The following is a 17736-nucleotide window of genomic DNA, read 5'->3' on the forward strand; positions in this document are numbered from 1 at the left end:
ACCCTAGCCCCACTTACTGCCCACTCCCAGAGGACCATCATAAAGGACCCAGAGCAGCCACTCTGATTCATGCATTCCAAACAGTGCTATACACCAGGGACCTCATTGTCAGCCTCCCTGGAAAAAGGAGGGCAGTAGGTAGAGCCAGGCAGGGAGATCACCAGCTTGTCAGGGGAGCAGGAAACTTGGCAGACCTGAGAGATCCCCTCCCTCCCATTGAATCCAAGTCTATAATTCAACTCCCAGGCTTCCTGCATGTTAGATTGCTGCCTGACCCATAAGTGCCCTCCATGAGGTCCTTGCTACAGCTGGCACTGGGTACCATGGGAGCCACCCCCTATGACAGTCCTGAGTGGCAACCAGTGTCAGAGCAATGCAGACCTAAGGATCTAGAGATCCCACCTCCTCAACATCTAGGGGCAGCTCTACTTAGAATTCAATCCCTGCCCTCAGAGGTCTGCAGCTGGCCTTTCTAAGGACCAATGAGCAACTCATGTCCTCTCCTAAAGCCATAGGCTCCCGGAATGGAAGATGACAGGACTGACTCCCTGACCTCTCAGAGTCACATTCTGTGTTGTCAAGTCCCTCCCAGCCCTCACATTCCCTGTTCCAAGGGCCCTCCCAGCCCTCACATTCCCTGTTCCAAGGGCCCTCCCAGCCCTCACATTCCCTGTTCCAAGGGCCCTCCCAGCCCTTACATTTCCTGTTCTAAGTGCCCTCCCAGCCCTGACATTCCCTGTTCTAAGGGCCCTCCCAGCTCTCACATTCCCTGTTCCAAGAGCCTTCCCAGCTCTCACATTCTCTGTTCCAAGGGCCCTCCCAGCCCTGACATTCCCTGTTCCAAGGGCCCTCCCAGCTCTCACATTCCATGTTCCAAGGCTTATTTCATCTGACATTTTATGATCTAAAGTCCATTGGCTCTCTGACATTGTGTCTGAAGGTCCCTCCCAGTTCTGACATTCTATATTCTATGTTCTAAGGACCCTTCTAGCTCTGGCATTTCTAAGACCTCTGCAAGCTTGGGTGGTCTATGGATTGTGGTCCCTGAGGTTCTCTGTTCTCAGGGCCTCCACCTCTGACCATTGAGGCCCCAGGTGAGTTTTTCTCCCATTTTATTTCCTGAATCGATCAAGCAACAAGGAATCATTAGTTAAGCATTTACCATGTGCCAGGCCCTGTGCCTGAAGCACTGCCCTCATGCTGCCCTCACACTTCCGTCTTGGAGCTCACACTCTTAGTGGGCAACATAAGTAAGAACCCCACAGCTAGGCAGAGTAGATGAAGGGTCCTGGGAGAAGGGGAAGCCCTCCTGCAGAAGGTGGCATTTGGGCCGAGTCTGGGAGGAAGGCAGGGTGCCTAAGAGCCCAAAGGGGAGAGGGGACGCATCCCAGGCAGGAATAGGAAGGCGTGGACACAGGAGTGTTTAGGAGATGTAGTCGGAACCCCAAAGCCCTGAGAAGGGAGGTTCTTCTGCATGGACAAGTCCAAGGGTGATCCTCTGAGAAGTCCCCTGAGCCCTTGCCTTGAGAAGGCTCCTTCCCCACCCTTCCACACTCCTAAGTCAGCTCCCTGGAGCCCAGCGGGAGGTGGACAGGGCACACCGGAACAGATCTCTTGTTGTTGGGAGAAGGGGATACAACCACAGCTTCAGTCTTTGTTCTTCCACTCTCCAGGAGGTCCATGGGCCTAAGGGTAGGGTTAGGGCCCAGGTCTCTATAGCAAAGGGCTCCCAGGGAGGTTGTGTTTCTGGGGAAACTTTGAACACACAAACCCAACAACTAGATCAGGGCTGGAGACAAGAAGAACCAGACTGAGCCACTGCTTCCTTGGGGGGTGCCTGGGCACCCGCTAGAAATCCCCACCCTCTCCTGCCTGGTCTGAGCCCCACAAGTACACAGTAGCAGAGGCATAGGGAGGGGCACCCAAGAGGGAGTCAGGAAAATAGGAAGGGGTGGGGAGCAGGGGTCCCAAGGGCAAATGGAAGAAGGAGAAAGGGAGGGGGGTAGCTCATCGAGGTTGGGAGGAGGGGAGAGGTTTTGCCATCTCCAGGTATGTTGTGAACCTTGCGTGGGAGTGGGGGGAGACACAATTTGACAGGCAGGGCGGAGAGCTGTCTGTCTGCCTGTCTGTCTGTCTCTCCAAGTGAAATTGGGGGCGGAGCAAGGAGGGGGAAAGGGCCTGAATTAGCAAGCGCTTCACACACCCAGACACTGGGAGCCCAGGCCTACGACAAGGGGCGAATCCCGCCACACCGGAGCAGAGCGGGAGCGCACAGAAAATCCGTGTCTTGGCAGACCCACACATCCCGCTGGCGCCCCAGCCCTCGGGGCTGCTCCAGGCTGGAGATTCTCACGTGAGGACGAATGTGTCATTTCCAAACAGACGGAACGAAGAACAGAGAGCCCTGAAGTGTGGTTGTGTGGGAGGGTGGCAGTGTGGGCGGGAGAAGGGGGAGGGGACAAGAGGGGGGGATCTCGTGTACCTGCATGAGGCAGGGAAGGCAGATCCATGTGAAGCAGGCACACGGGGCGAGGCACCCATGTACAGGTGGCATACGTGTCCCTCAGCACCATGTCCCACGCGAGCCGCCACTCAGAACGCGTTCGGGGCTTCTGGGGGGTGCGTTTGGGGGGAGGGGGGCAACCTCACACACCCGGAGATTTGAACATGGTGTGCGACTTTCTATCATCCTAGTTGTGTGTTTGTGTGGCTGTGATTGTGTGCGGCTGTGATCTCACGGAGCTGTTTGAAAGAGATTCTACGTATATATATATGGGTGAGATTCGCTGTGTGTCTTCGAGTCTGTGTGCAGTCTGTGGGTGTGGGTGTTTGTCTCTCTCCCGTATCCGCCTTCTCTCCTCTTCTTATGCATCCTGGAGCCCTTTGCTTCTGCCTCCACCACAACCACCACCACCACCTCCCCCCTGCAGCCCTGCCCCTTCCTGTCCCAGCCCCCCTTGCCCAAGGTGGGGGGGGGGTTGCCCAGATTTGCCCTCCAGGAGCCACCTCAAGCTCAGAGCTCTCTCTGAGGGGAGAGCTCCACCCTCCTTCCCTCCCTCCGTTCCTCCCTCCCTCCTTCCTTCCCTCTTTCCTCCCTCCCCAGGGGCTGTCGTGCCAGGGGGTGGGACATGCCAATCAACAACCGTTCTTCTCCTGCTGCCAGCACAGGACGAAGCTCCCCGGGGGAGCCAAGTGTCCTGGTCCCTCGAGAGGACGCTGTCCCCCTGGGGAGGGAGTGGGACTGGAGACCCTGGAAGACCCCTACTCCCACGCACACCCCCATGGTAAGTAGCTGCCTCATTGTGATTGGATAGGGGAGGGGGAAGAAGAGGGACTCCGGGCTTTGGGGAGCCGGGGGTGGAAAGAAGGTCTAGGGTGGGAGAGAGGACATCTAGACTGAGAGGGAAGATAGATCTAGGTTTGGGGGACCGTCGGATGTAACTGCTGGGAAAAAATAGAGGGGGAAGGGGTAAATGAATAGCGTGTTCTCGGCTGTTAAACATTCTCCCTAACCACCACCCCCCCATCTCAAAGAGTATGAATCAGATGTTTTTAGGGAACGCTGAAAGAGACTGGCGAGGGGGAGGGGCAGGACAGGGGGTGCGGGTGGCAGCGAGGCTGGGTTGAAGGTCTCTAGGAAACAGGCTGGATTCAAAAATTCCTTGCTCTGCCATGACCCTGGGCAAGCCCCTTAACGGTTCTGAGCCTCCTCTTCCTTCTCTGAAAAATGAATGGAATTGGACTTGATCACCGCTCAGGTCATTTCCAGCCCTAAATCCTATGATCCCATAAGATCGGGCACTCCGGAGGGCTGGCAGGGAACCACTTGGAGGGAGGAGGAAGGAGGGCAAGGCAGAAGGGTCTGCAAAGCCAGGTGGCAGCTGTCACCTGGCAGTGGATCGGGTGAACTGTCCAGAAGGGTGTTGCCTCGTCTGGGGTTATCAGCTGGTGCCAGTGCCTAGCGTGCCAAGAGGTGGCTCCCTTGGGCCCCAGAAACCCAACTCCTTTCATCCCCTAGGGTTCCTTGTGTCAAGCTAAGCCCACCTGCCTGTGGCCCCCACCAGGATGGACTGACCCAGACAGCCTGGCAGAAGGAGGAACCAAACCTCAAGGTGGGTGCAAGACCTGGCCTCACGCGGGCTCCAAGGCTTGAAATGGTTTGGTCCAGGACAAGTCTTGGAGAGGGCTAGAGACCTTGCCTATCACTCCCCAGCCTGGCATGGCCCAGCCCAGGCAGCTATATGAATACACACCGGGCACCCTGCAATGGATAGCTCACTTCTGAGAGGTCATTTCATGGGGCCTAGATCTGGGAAGAACCTCAAAGACCATTTCATTCAAACTCCTGATTTTACCGAGGAGGGAATGGTGACCAAGGACAGGGAAGGCACTGGCCTAAGGTCACACATATTAGCAAAGCCAGAATTTGGAAGACCCACCCGGTCCTTCTAACTCCAAACCCTGGGCATCCATGTACAAGAGTGGCTCACACTTCCAAGTCCCATGTGGGCTCAGGACAAATACAATCAGTGATCACCTCATCCAAAGAAGGTCCACAATGTGCAGTCCAGACCCCTGGGGAAATGGACAGTGTGCACACGCACACACACACACACACACACACACACCATTCACTGCAGAGTCCTACATGCACCCTGACATGAAGAGATCCCCTTCTTTTTAACTGCTTCCTCCAAAACTTCAGGAAGCTCAGGGACTGAGTTTGTCACAGGTTCACCCACCTAGAAGCTCCCCCCTCCCAAGTAAATGGCTCTGGTAGCTCCACATGATATAAACCCTCCTGCACATCTGCCCTCAAGATTAAGTCACTTAGCTGCCTCCGTCCCCCTCCCCCATCCGCTTGGGGCTGTTTTCTCTTTCTCACTTCCCCCACCACTTCCACCTGAACATGGTGGGGGTCATTTTCCTGATAATACCCATCAGAGTGGGGAAATAGATGGACTGGAGCCCCAGGGAGGGGACATCTGGCTCTGGGGAGGAGATGGGTCTGCAGAGAAGGGTTGAGGTGCCGTGAATTGGTAAGCGTCAGACCAGGTAGTGGGAGGGAAAAGGCAAAACACCGAGTTCAGGGAGAACCTGTGGATCCAAAGCAATCTTGGGGGCAGGGAAGGGGAAGGCCAAGAGCTAGGAGGCTAAATGCCTCCCATCTGGGTGGGGAGTGAGTGCTGCAGAAAGAAGTTGGTGAAGCCAGCACGGCTTCTGTTCTGCAGTGGGTACCATGGTGATGGGCGACACAGAAATGCGGGGGGGCGGAGGGGGGTGAAGGGAGGGGAGAGAGAAGAGAAAGAAGAGGGCGGGAGAGGAGAGATTGTGAGAGAGGAGAAAGAGAGATAAAGAGAGAAAGGGAAGATGGGAAGGAGCAGACATGATCAGGAAGAGTCTTGTGGTTGTTAATCGGCTAACTGGAAGATGGCCCTAGCATTTACACACACACACGGATTTCTGCCTCCAGGATCTTCTTGGATCCTCCAAACATCTCTAAAGGAGAAGTAGAGCAGAGATTGTTATCCCCATTTGACAGATGAGGACATAAAGCTTGGAGAGGCAAAAGGACCACTCCTCAGGTGTCATCCAAGTTGACAAACTTTTGCTATATCCTCGAGATGTGCAAGGACTGTTACCTGCCCTGAGGGTGAAAAGGCCAAAAAAATAAAGAAGCCTTGCCCTCAGGAAGTGTGGAGGGGCTGAGCCCGGCCAATCCAACCCCAGAGAAGGAACACAATGGGTGAGCTCTGACAGAAGGGTCTAGGGAATCTGTTCGTTCTGAGAGCCTCTGATCCCCATTGCTAGTGGCTGATGGTTTGTTTCCTAATTGGAATAATGATGTTTGGATTTTTGTGGTGCTTTCTTCGCAATAACCTTGGTAGTGCAAGTATCTTTGTTCCTATTTGACAAACTGGGAAACCATGGCTCGTTGAGGGCATTTCTCTAGCTAGCATTTCCCAGGGATTTCTCCAGGAAATTCTCTGGATAGTATTCCCTGCAATGGTGAAGCAGGGTTTGACATGAGATGCTGGCCTTGCCCACCAGAGGTTTCCCAGGCATTTTGCAGGTTCTAAGAGATGATTTGACTGTTGAAATCTCCCAAGTTTGTGCAAAACCTCCCGGTCTTGCTGCCTCACCTGGATTTCGTTTTTCTCCCTCAGCAGAAACTTCTTTGCTTAGTCCATTATATGTGGATGCCATGGGGCAGCTAGGTGGTGCAGTGGATAAAGCACTGGCCCTGGAGTCATGAGGACCTGAGTTCAAAACTCACCTCAGACACTAGCTGTGTGACCCTAGGCAAGTCACTTAACCCCAGTTGCCTTAAACATCCAGGGCCATCTCCAGTCGTCCTGATGTATATCTTGCCACAGGACCCAGATTGCTCTGGAGGAGAGAGTGAGGCTGATGACCTCACGCAGCCCTGCTTCACTTAAATCCGACTCGGTGCAAGTCATGCATGGTACTCTTAGAAAACGAAGGACAGGGGCAGCTAGGTGGTGCAGTGGATAGAGCACTGGCCCTGGATTCAGGAGGACCTGAGTTCAAATCCAGCCTCAGACACTTGACACTTACTGGCTGTGTGACCCTGGGCACACTTAACCCCAATTGCCTCACCAAAAAAAAAAAAAAGAAAGAAAGGAAAAAAAAGAAAACGAAGGACAAATTACAACAATATGTGGATACCTTAGACTTCTTTTTTTGCCTGGTGGGTAAATTTTAATGTCAGACTTGAGACTAAAATCCATAGTCTGTCCATCAAACCCTGCTCCTGAAGAGCCCACCCTTCATCTAAGCTCCCATCAGAGACAGCCAGGTGGCCAAGTGGCTAATTCTGGCCTCAGAGACTGGCTAGCTGTAACCATTCTGTCTGCCTCAAGTGCAAAATGGGGATCACCATAGCATCAACCTCCCAGGGTTGTTGTGAGGACTAAATGAGGTCAAATTAGTAAAGCACCTGCTATGGTGCCTGGTGCATAGTAGGTGCTTGTTTCCTTTCCTTCCTGTCCCACTCCCTTGGAGTCGAGTAATGGCCCAACTAAAACCCCTCAAGGGGTTATTCTGTACTTTAAGATAGCTTCCAGTTCTGACATTCCATGTTGTATGATCTAACCCTAACAAACCCACATCCTGGGTTCTAAGGGCCCTTCTAGCTCAGGCATTCTATGTTCTAAGGTCTCCTTCATCTCTGAGTCTATGTACTATGATCTAAGGTCCCTCTCACCTCTTTCTCTACTGGAAGGTCCTTTTCAGCTGATGTTCTCTGTTCTGTGTTCTAAGGTCCCTTCCAGCTCTGATGTTCTCTGTTCTGTGTTCTAACGTCCCTTCCAGCTCTGATGTTCTCTGTTCTGTGTTCTAACGTCCCTTCCAGCTCTGATATTCTCTCTTCTGTGAGTCCCTTTTGGCCCTCACTTTTCATGTTCTAACTCTGACATTCCCTGTTCTAAAGTCCCTTCCCACTCTAATGATCAAAGGACTCTAAAACTGAATTTTTCTGTGCTCACAATCCATTGCATTGCTTCCTCTAACAGATGCCTTGAGGTCTCAGCCTGGTATTAATGGGAGCTTCTTTGGGGCAGAATGATTGAGACCAGGATCCATAGTATTGGGGGGTGGGAAGGAGAGCTGGGAGAAAGACAGTTATTAACATTGCGTCCCTGTATCAGAGCAAAGTCCTTCCCTTCTCTGGGGGGCGGGGTGTCCCCTGGAGAGGGCTGTACCTTCCTCTTCCTCCCTAGAGTTTCCCCAGACAGTCTCAAAGTCTCTGTCTCATCCCAAGGGCTCCTTATGACAATATGTGGAGCCTGGGCAAGGCCCTTCCCTTCCTGGACTGCCAATTATCTTCATTTCCTACTATAGCAGAGTGGGCAAAGAGGTCACGCCCCCTCATTCGGTCCTCCAGTCAAGTCAGAAAACATTCCAAAGAATGATAGATTGGGAGCTGGAAGGGGCCTTAGAAATGACTAGAACCCCCTCATTTTATGGCTGAGGAAACAGTTAAATGACCCACTTCAAGTCACACAGCATGAAGAGAAAGTCAGAATCTGAACCCAGGTCTGCACTCCAAAACCAGCCCACACTGGCCTCTCCACCACGCTGCCTCCTCCTGCCTCCTCCTGCCTCCTCCTGCCTTAGTTGCTCAGTCTACACTGAACCCTCCCAGGCAGGGGAAATCCAAAGACAAGGAAGCCGTGACCCCTTGTCTTGCCTTTGATTTCCCTTAGGGGAAAGAGAAGACCCACGTGAGGCAATTCAGAATAGAATCCAGACAACCCTAAAGCTAGCACTGGGAAGATGGAAATCTGAGCCAAGTGGGACTGGCCCCCAGTGTGGGAGAGAGCTAACTGGGGAGGGGTGATGGAGGAGGCTGGTAAAGGGCAGGGGGATCCTCCCCTGGAAATTCTCTAGGATTCAGTTCTTCCCATTCTCCCATTTGTTTAACAAAGATGGATCCGGCTTCTACTGGGTGGAGCTCAAGGGCATGAGCTTGGGAACCAGAAGACTTGGATTCAAATCCCAGCTCTTGTGCTTACTGGCTGTCATCTGGGACTCAGTCACCTCATCTTTTAAAATGAGAGAGATGGGCTAGGTGGCCCTGAAGCCACTGGAAGCTCTCACTCTATGAACCTCACAAGGGGATAAGATAGTAGCACAGAGAGCCTTACTACCCATTTCACAACATATGCCAGGTACAAACAAAGAACTGGGTGAGATGTAAGAGGGAAGGCCATTAAGCCTGGGGGGTTGAGTTGGGCATTAAAGGCTACCTGGGATTTCAACAAATCAGTGAGCAGAGGAGATCCAAGGCAGAATAAATGGTGGGATCAAAGGCCACTAGCAAAGGTGGGAAAATATCAGCCTTGTTTATAGTCAAATGGCCATATCTTGGAACAGCCAGGTGCCCCATTTTTCAGATAAGGAGACTGAGGCAGAGCAAGACAAAGTGACAGTGTCCAGGCTCACACAGCTAGCTAATAGTTTTTGAGGCCCAGTTGGCACTCAGGTATTCCTGGCTCTAAGTCCTATAGTGGATAAGGCTGCTTTATTCTCCCTCAAATACCAGAACTCAGGGGCAGTCTCATTCCCAGCCTTAGATGAAGGCCTTCCCTCACCTTGAGCACCCACGCACCTCCTCCACAGTGCCCAGTCTGACAAGAGTCAACAGGCCATTTTGACTCCCAGTCCTGTCCCACTCTTGAGCATGAGATGGATGGACCTATTTCCAAGACATAATTCTTCCTTTGATAGATGGTTCCAATTACAGTCCAAAAAGTAGAGCCCAATTACAGGCCTGGACAGAGCAGGAGGGGAAAGCCTGAACACCCAGTTCCAAAGGGTTAAGGGGAAGGGCAGGTGGGATTCTGTTAATCCAACCAGTGCTGCAGGTGAAGATGCCCATGCCCTAGGGCTCACCTTGGGAACCAAGAGAACACTAGACTGGAATTAAGGACACATTCATTCTATGTCTGGTTCTGACACTGGGTAGCTGTGTGACCCTGGGTAAGTCTCTTCCCAGGATTCCCTCAGATTCCTTAGCATCATCTGTCCTTATCCACAGATGCTCATGGACATACCTCAGGGGTTGGAGTCTTGAGGCATAATGATCTTCACAGTCACCTTTCTGGACCTCTGTCAACATCTGTAAGATTAGGGTATTTGGGGCATGTTATCTTTTTTTTTATTTATCATAAAAGTGTTTTATTATTTTCTAGTTACATGTAGAGATAGTTTTCAACATTTGTTTTTATAAGATTTCTAGTCCCAGGGGGCAGGTAGGTGGCGCAGTGGATAAAACACCAGCCCTGCATTCAGGAGGACCTGAGTTCAAATTCAACCTCAGACACTTGACACTTAATAGCTGTGTGACCCTGGGCCAGTCACTTAACCCTCATTGCCCTATACACCCACACACAAAAAAGTGCTACTGTAGGGGTTTCCTCAGAATTCTTCTGAAGTCTTGTTTTTATCTGTTTTCTCTCACGACTTAGCTAATGCAGAGATGTTTTCCATGACTATTCATATATAACTTTAAAAAAGAATTATAATGCTAGCTATGCTAAACTAATATTTTATTTTACTTGACAGTGGGATGAGATTAAATAGTATTTGCTAACTAAAGTTAATTCAACTGGGAAAAAAAAAGATTTCTAGTTCCAAATTTTTCTCCCTCCCACCCTTCCCTCCCCAAGACAGCAAGCCATCTGATACAGGTTATATATGTACAATCACATTAAACACATTTCTGCACTAGTCATGTTGTGAAAGAAGAATCAGAGCACAAGGGAAAAACCTCAAAAAACAAAAACATAAAAAGTAGAAACAGTATGATTCAATCTGCATCTAGATTCCACCGTTCTTTTTTCTGAATGTGGAGTGCATTTTCTATCATGAATCCTTTGGAATTATCTTGGATCATTGTATTGCCGAGAAGAGCTAAGTCTATCACAGTTGATCATCACTGGACCACGTTATCATAAGTTCCCTCCCAGCTCTGACATTCCCTGTTCTAAGTCCGTCATACAACCCTGTGGGCTAGATGCTATAACTATTATTACCCCCATTTTATAGATGAGGAAACTGAGGCACAAGAGGACAAATGATTTACCCAGGGTCACACACAGTTAGGAAGTGTAGGAGGTGGGATTTAAACCCAGGCCCAGCTGGGCCCCTCAGGAGTCACATTTGTCTTCCAGTGGCCTTGATACTTGAATAGTTCTCAAACTCATGCCTCCTTCTAATAATCTTTGTTCGTCCTTCCTCTCCAGGCTCCTTCCTTACTCTCCACCTCTCTGCCCTCTCTTTTTCTTCCTTTCAGGATTACACTCTTCACAGCCCGGCCCCCCACAGGCTGGAAGGACATAACAAATAGCTTACTAGGTTGTTGGTCTAAGGATACACGGCTCCTCACACTCCCCAAAATAGGGCCCCAGAGCTCAAAAAAGAAGGCATGAGATCTGGAGATTCTGAATGCTGCCCCACTTAACTTCCCTCCTTCTGTCCTGCTCCTCTCAAAATCTCCCTCATCTGACTCCTGACCCTCAAACTCCCTCCCCCCTCCCCATCCCCACCAGCCTCTTTTTGTCCTTTGTCCTCCTAATGCCAACCTCTGACTCCAAAGGTCCTGGGAGAAAGGACAAGCCTCCTAACCTCCTTCTGCTTGTGTCCAGCCAGTGGCCCTTCTCCCAGCCTCTTCCCCTGCCTCCTCCCACACCAGAGTTCAGAGAAGCAAGGAGGTTACAGACGATCACACGTGGGGCTGCCCTATCTGGCAGTCCTGGCCCAAGGTCATCATCAATTAGTCCTGCCTCCATCCTTGCCGATGAAATTGGAAAAGGAGGCGGGGAAGCCAAGAACAGAGGCAGAAATAAATGCAGAATCACCAAATCCTTGACCAAGAAGGTCCCATAGAGACTGTCAAGTCAAACCAGACTTGAACAAGTATCCTGTCTACATCATACCTGGTAGGTAGGTGGTCACTCAGGCTTGACTTGAAGACCCCTATTGATCTTAGAAAACGGAATGTCAGAGCAGGAAGGTAATATAAATCATAGAATGCCAGCGCTAGAAGAGACCCAAGGATACAGAATATCTGAACTGGGAGTGCCATCAAGTCACAAGATGTTAGAAACTGGGATAAGAAGGGGCAGCTAGGTGGCGCAGTGGATAAAGCACTGGCTCTGGATTCAGGAGGACCTGAGTTCAAATCCAGCCCCAGACGGTTGACACTTACTAGCTGTGTGACCCTGGGCAAGTCACTTAATCCCAATTGCCCTGGGGAAAAAAAAAAAAGAAATGGAATAGAAACTGGGATAACAGAAGAGAGGATGTTCAGAACCAAAAGAGAGCTTAGAACACAGACTGTCAGAACCAGCAGAGAACTCAGAAATCTAGTCCAATCCCCTTGTTTTAGAGAAGAAGAAATCAAGAGGTTGAGAAGGGAAATGACTTGCCCAGGGTTACTTAGCAAACTGGCTGGGTCCAGACTCAAACATAGATCTCCTTACTCCCAGGCTAGGAGTGTTTCCATGACAACACACCATTCTGTTCTTCCTGACAGGTCTCCACCAAACTTGCTTCTTTTGGTTTGGGGTTTGTTTGTTTTCGGGGGTTGTTTGTTTTGTTTGTTTGTTTTTTTATTTTTTGCAGGGCAATGAGGGTTAAGAGACTTGCCCAGGGTCACACAGCTAGTGTCAAGTGTCTGAGGCTGGATTTGAACTCAGGTCCTCCTGACTCCAGGGCTGGTGCTCTATCCACTGCACCACCTAACTGCCCCTCACATGCTGTTTTTAGCACTTTATACATGCCTATGGTGATTTTCTTTATGTCACCACTTTTGCCAAAGAGTTCATTGATCTCTTCTTCAATTGTGTAAAAGGGGATGTTCTCAACATTTGAGGTACAGCATTTCTTCAATAACTCTTCTTCATCTGTCACCCTAGAAGTAGAGTATGGAGGAAAAAGAAAAGAAGGGCCCAAGACAGACCCTTAATAAGTATGACCTGGATGAAGATCCAGCAAAGGATCCGGAAGTGGTCAGTTGGAAAAGAGCTAGGAAAGGGAATTGTCATGGAAACCTAGAGAGAAGAGATTGTTGGAGCAAAGAGGGTGGTAGACAACCAAGGCGACTGAGAAATCCAGAAGGAAGATTGAGACAAGGTCGTTAGATTTGGCAAGTAAGAGATCATTGATAACACTGGAGAAAGAAGTTTCTTCTGAACGAGGTTGGAAACCAGTCAAGATGAGAAGAAGAAGAGGCATCTATCAGGTGCAGACTCAGCTTTCTCAAAGAGTTTAGTCTCGGAAAGGAGGAGAGATATGGGATGGTAGCTATCGAGACTGATGGATCAAGAGGATGTGGGAGAGAGATAGGCATGTTTCTAGGCAGTAGGGAAGCAGCCAGTTGACAGGAGGAAATAATTGAGAATGTGGGGGTGGAAAGGGGGCAGTCTTCTGGAGGAGATGGATAGAATGAGAGGGGTCTGCCTTAGTGAGGAGAAGAGCTACCCCTTTGTGGGTAAAGGTGGAGAAAGTGGTGAGACAGCTAGATGGTACAGTGGATAAAAGCACCGACCCTGGATTCAGGAAAACCTGAGTTCAAATCCGGCCTCAGACACTTAACACTTACTAGCTGTGTGACCCTGGGCAAGTCACTTAACCCCAATTGTCTCACCAAAAACAACAACAACAACCAAAAAAAGAAAGAAAGAAAGAAAGTGGTAGAAGATGTCTGGGTGATGGGAGATGATTAGAGCAGAGGATGCTCCAGCTGCCAAGTGGTCAGTGACCTTGGAGGAAAAGCTCTAGGCCCAAGAGGGTGGAGGGAAGGGGGAGCATGGGAAGTCTGAAGAGGGATGAGAAGATTTAGGAGAGTTTCTGTGGCGAGTGGGATAGGGAACCACTGAGGAGATGCTGAAGAAAGATGACCTGGTGGCAGTGAGTACCCAGTTCAGATGACCCAACATAAACTTGTAGTAGACCCAGTCAGCAGGATTTTTCAGCAGTATGAATAGGAGCAAAGACAGTGATCCAGGGCTGAGGCTTGGCAAGGCTACCCATCATCGAGAGGAGGAGGGTCAAAGGGCTCAAGGGAAGAGGGCATTGTAGGGTTGAACTGGTTCACCAAGTTGTCAAGCTGGGGAAGGGAAGAATGTAGCCAATGTGGGGGTGATGGCCTGGGTTAGATGTGGAAATGAGGAAGAAGAGGGTTTGCAGTTGTAAAGCAGGAAACAAAGATCCCAATTCTTTCCTTCATTCCTCAGCCCCGTCCCTGGTCAAGGCTCCAAAAGGGGCTGCTCCCCCTCCAGGAAGAACCCTGGGGGCATCACTTATTGCCCCCAAGGCTGACTGGCCAGGCTGTAGCTCACTCCAGCATCCCTTCCCCGAGGCTCTAGCCTAGGAGCCTGGGTGGCAGAGGTGAGTCAGAGGAGGCCCCTGCTGAGTGTCAGAGCAGCTGAGCTGGAAGCAGTGGTGGAGAAGCATCATCTCACCCACATCTGGCACCCCGGTTGTCCTAGTCTGTTACCTCTTCCTCAGTTGGTGTGCCCATTTTACACATGAGCATGCTGAGGCAGAGTGGCTAAGTGTCAAAGCTGGGATGGGACCTCGGATCATCTGCCTTCAGTACCAGCACTCTTCCCATTATTTCACACTGGGGCCCACCCGACACCCCACAAAGCCCCTACTCGGTGCCCTTTGGAGCTGCTGAACATGGGGTCTCTTCTCTTTTCAGGTGCTGGTGTTGGCCTGAGGGAGCCCAGCAGTGGCCTCCCCACCCCAAGGAATCTCGAGCCCAGGGAAGGGGCTGCCCCCTGAGCCAGGGGAGGAAGGTCCTCCTCCCCCAAGCCGGATCTGCATCTCCCATGTGGCCCAGCACACCGCTGACATGAATGTCTCCGTAGCCCCCGCCGTGAGCCCCAACATCACTGTCCTGGAGCAAGTGAAGGGTCCGTGGCAGGTGGCCTTCATCATCCTCACCACGGGCCTGCTCTCGCTGGCCACAGTGACCGGCAACCTGCTGGTGCTGATATCCTTCAAGGTCAACAGTGAGCTCAAGACGGTCAACAACTACTTCCTGCTCAGCCTGGCCTGTGCCGACCTCATCATCGGTGTCGTCTCCATGAACCTCTACACCACCTACCTGGTCATGGGGCACTGGGCCCTGGGCACGCTGGCCTGCGATCTCTGGCTGGCCCTGGACTACGTGGCCAGCAACGCCTCGGTCATGAACCTGCTGCTCATCAGCTTTGACCGCTACTTCTCCGTCACGAGGCCGCTCAGCTACCGCGCCAAGAGGACCCCGCGGCGAGCGGCGCTGATGATCGGCCTGGCCTGGCTGGTCTCCTTCGTGCTCTGGGCCCCAGCCATCCTCTTCTGGCAGTACCTGGTGGGCAAGCGGACCGTGAAGGCGGGCCAGTGCTACATCCAGTTCCTCTCCGAGCCCATCATCACCTTCGGCACGGCCATGGCCGCCTTCTACCTCCCCGTCACTGTCATGTCTGTGCTTTACTGGCGCATCTACCGCGAGACTGAGAACAGGGCCAGAGAGCTGGCCGCGCTGCAGGGCTCCGAGACCCCGGGGAAGGGGGTAGGCGGAGGCAGCAGTAGCAGCTCCGAGCGCTCCCAGCCGGGCCCCGAAGGCTCCCCCGACGCGCCCGCGAGGCGCTGCTGCTGCTGTTGGGGACCCCGGCTCCTTCCTTCCTACAGCTGGAAAGAAGAGGAGGAAGAAGAGGAGGACGAAGGCTACCTGGAATCTCTGACGTCCTCCGAGGGAGAGGAGGCGGGCTTCGAGGTGGTCATCAAGATGCCCATGGTGGGGCCCGAAGCCCAGGCTCCCGCCAAGCCGCCCCCTCGGGCGTCCCCCCAGACAGTGAAGCGCCCCACCAAGAAGACTCGTGAGCGGGTGGGCAAGGAGCCCAAGAGGAAAGGCAAGGAGCAGCTGAGCAAGAGGAAGACCTTCTCGCTGGTCAAAGAGAAGAAGGCGGCCAGGACCCTGAGCGCCATCCTCCTGGCCTTCATCCTCACCTGGACCCCCTACAACATCATGGTGCTAGTGTCCACCTTCTGCACTGACTGCGTGCCCGAGACCCTGTGGGAGCTGGGCTATTGGCTCTGTTACGTCAACAGCACCATCAACCCCATGTGCTACGCGCTCTGTAACAAGGCCTTCCGAGACACCTTCCGCCTGCTCCTGCTTTGCCGCTGGGACAAGAGGCGCTGGCGGAAGATCCCAAAGCGCCCCGGCTCGGTCCACCGCACTCCATCTCGGCAGTGTTGACGCCGAGGCAAGTCCAGGCCAGCCTAGCCACTCCTGTACTCGTGAGCGCGCACTCGCACACACAGCTTCCAAATGTAAGAGAGCTGCCCGTCACCCCTCCATCCCCTATCGATTCAACTCAACAAGCACTTATCAAGCACCTACTGTGTACAGTTATGCCTTGCGTGGCTCTGGGGCTACAAACACAAAATGAAACTATACAAGCCTTCAAGGAGCTTACAGTCGAATAGGGAAGATACAACTTGGACCCAATTGATCGCGATATACAGTTGAACGTGATAGGGGCGAAGGAGAAATCCAGACAGAATGATCCAAGAGTATTTGAAAAGGGAGGCGATGTTTGCAGCTAGGAGAATCCAGAAGGCTTCGTGGAAGAGGCAGCACCGGTGTTGGAGACTCGAGGAAGCAGAGGAAGATGGAGGAGCCGCTTCCCCGGGAACTTTTGTTCTCTTCCAGGGGCTGTCTAGCACCCCGCTCCTCTCCCAGGACCTGTTGATCCCAAGGAGAAGGAAGCACCAGGGAAACAGGTTTTTCTGCTTTCCATTTGGAAGGAATGGACCGTGCACCAGGAAGAAGACGTGGGAGGAGGATCTGGGCCTCGGAGTCCTTGTTTGTTTTCTGCGGAGAAGGCCCGAGCAGACCAGCAGAACAGTGGGGGGAAGAGCAAGTTTATGATGAGCACTTAATATGAATGGTGCCCTCGGCCCACACCTGGGCTAAGGTGGCTTTGGAGGGGCGCGCCCTCTGGTGGCCAAACAGGAGAACTGACCCCATAGAGAAGGAGAGGTGGTCCCTGGACATCTTGGACCTGGGCTTTGAGAATGGGCTGGGCAGAGAGCTGCAGCAAAGCAGGGCTGGCCCCACCCGGTGAGGTCAGACCACTGGGCAGCCTTCCCCAGCTTCCGTCCCCTGCTGATGCCACCCCCAGCCGGACCCCAGAATAAAGCCCAGCCTGGGGGTGGGATGGGGCACAAACGGACGAGGAGATTTGCTTTGGAGCTCTGGCCTGGGATAAAGACAAGTCCTGGGCAGACTCTGGGGCCTTCCTTCCCCACCCCCTTGGAGGTCTTCTAGGGAAGGTTTTTTACTCTGCAGATATTGATGTCTGAGGACAAAATCTCTCGCATGCTGCCCTTGCCACCCGTCCTGTGACGCCCTGCTTTCTGCTCTGCCTTCCCTCCCCAACTCCACCAACAACACTCACAGACACACACTCAGGTCTGGGCTCTCAGGCCAGGCCCACCCCCCAGACCCAGTGTTTCCTGCATGGCCATCCAGCCCCCACCCCCACCCCCTCCTCTGCCCAAACCCATCTTGGCCCTGAATGTTTGTGTTCTTCTAGTATTTGGGGAAAGACACCTGTAAATAAAGAGACAAAGAGCAGCAGCTAATGGGCTGGGTCCTTTCTCGGCTCCTGGCAGGCAAGCTGGTTTCCAGCTGCAGCATGATAGGGCCTGAGAGAGATCCCCTCCACCATCCAGAACCCTGGATGCAGCCACGGGCCTCTGGGTCTGCCAGTGGCTCCAGGGCCTCCTCCTATTGGCAGAATGCAGGGAGGGGCCCTCGGAATGACAATTCCTGAGCACCTTTCTCCGGGAGCTGTGGGTTCTCAGCCTTAGGCACTGCTGGGACTTGGCATGAGGAGAAGTCTTCGGGGTCCCCTTGCCAGCATATACAAGGAACCAGTGTTCTGCTGCAGGAGACCAGGTTCTCAAGTTTGATCACCTGTTTTCAGAGACCCCAGCAATGGCTCTGAAGCTTAGGGGCTGACGGTGCCTAAGCCCCTTTGCTTCAGACATTTCCTTAGGTACAACTCATATTGACTACCTACTGTGTGCAAAGGATCTTGGGAAGTGCTGGGTTAAACACAAAATGTGGCCCAGCCTTGGATCCCTGCCCTGAGGGAACTCCCCATCTAGTAAATCAGGGGGTAAGACCCAGACACAAAAAAATAACAC

General features: G+C 52.4%; 1 protein-coding gene across 3 annotated transcripts; it reads left to right on the top strand.

The window, feature by feature from the left end:
• Positions 1-2642: 2642 nt before the first annotated feature.
• CHRM1 (cholinergic receptor muscarinic 1) lies at positions 2643-17175 on the top strand. Of its 3 annotated transcripts, XM_043971700.1 has the most exons (4): positions 2643-2776; positions 3164-3284; positions 4019-4112; positions 14234-17175. In XM_043971700.1, the coding sequence occupies exon 4, from the start codon at positions 14387-14389 to the stop codon at positions 15776-15778; it is 1392 nt and encodes a 463-aa protein (XP_043827635.1). In that variant the 5' UTR covers positions 2643-2776; positions 3164-3284; positions 4019-4112; positions 14234-14386; the 3' UTR covers positions 15779-17175. The 3 variants fall into 3 exon arrangements, with proteins under 3 accessions (XP_043827635.1, XP_043827634.1, XP_043827636.1); XM_043971699.1 differs by lacking the exon at positions 2643-2776 and having other exon boundaries at positions 2793-3284; XM_043971701.1 differs by lacking the exons at positions 2643-2776; positions 3164-3284; positions 4019-4112 and adding an exon at positions 11078-11469.
• The last annotated feature ends 561 nt before the right edge of the window (positions 17176-17736 follow it).

This window comes from Dromiciops gliroides, chromosome 6, assembly GCF_019393635.1.
Source record: "Dromiciops gliroides isolate mDroGli1 chromosome 6, mDroGli1.pri, whole genome shotgun sequence".
Taxonomy (NCBI): Eukaryota; Metazoa; Chordata; class Mammalia; order Microbiotheria; family Microbiotheriidae; genus Dromiciops; species Dromiciops gliroides.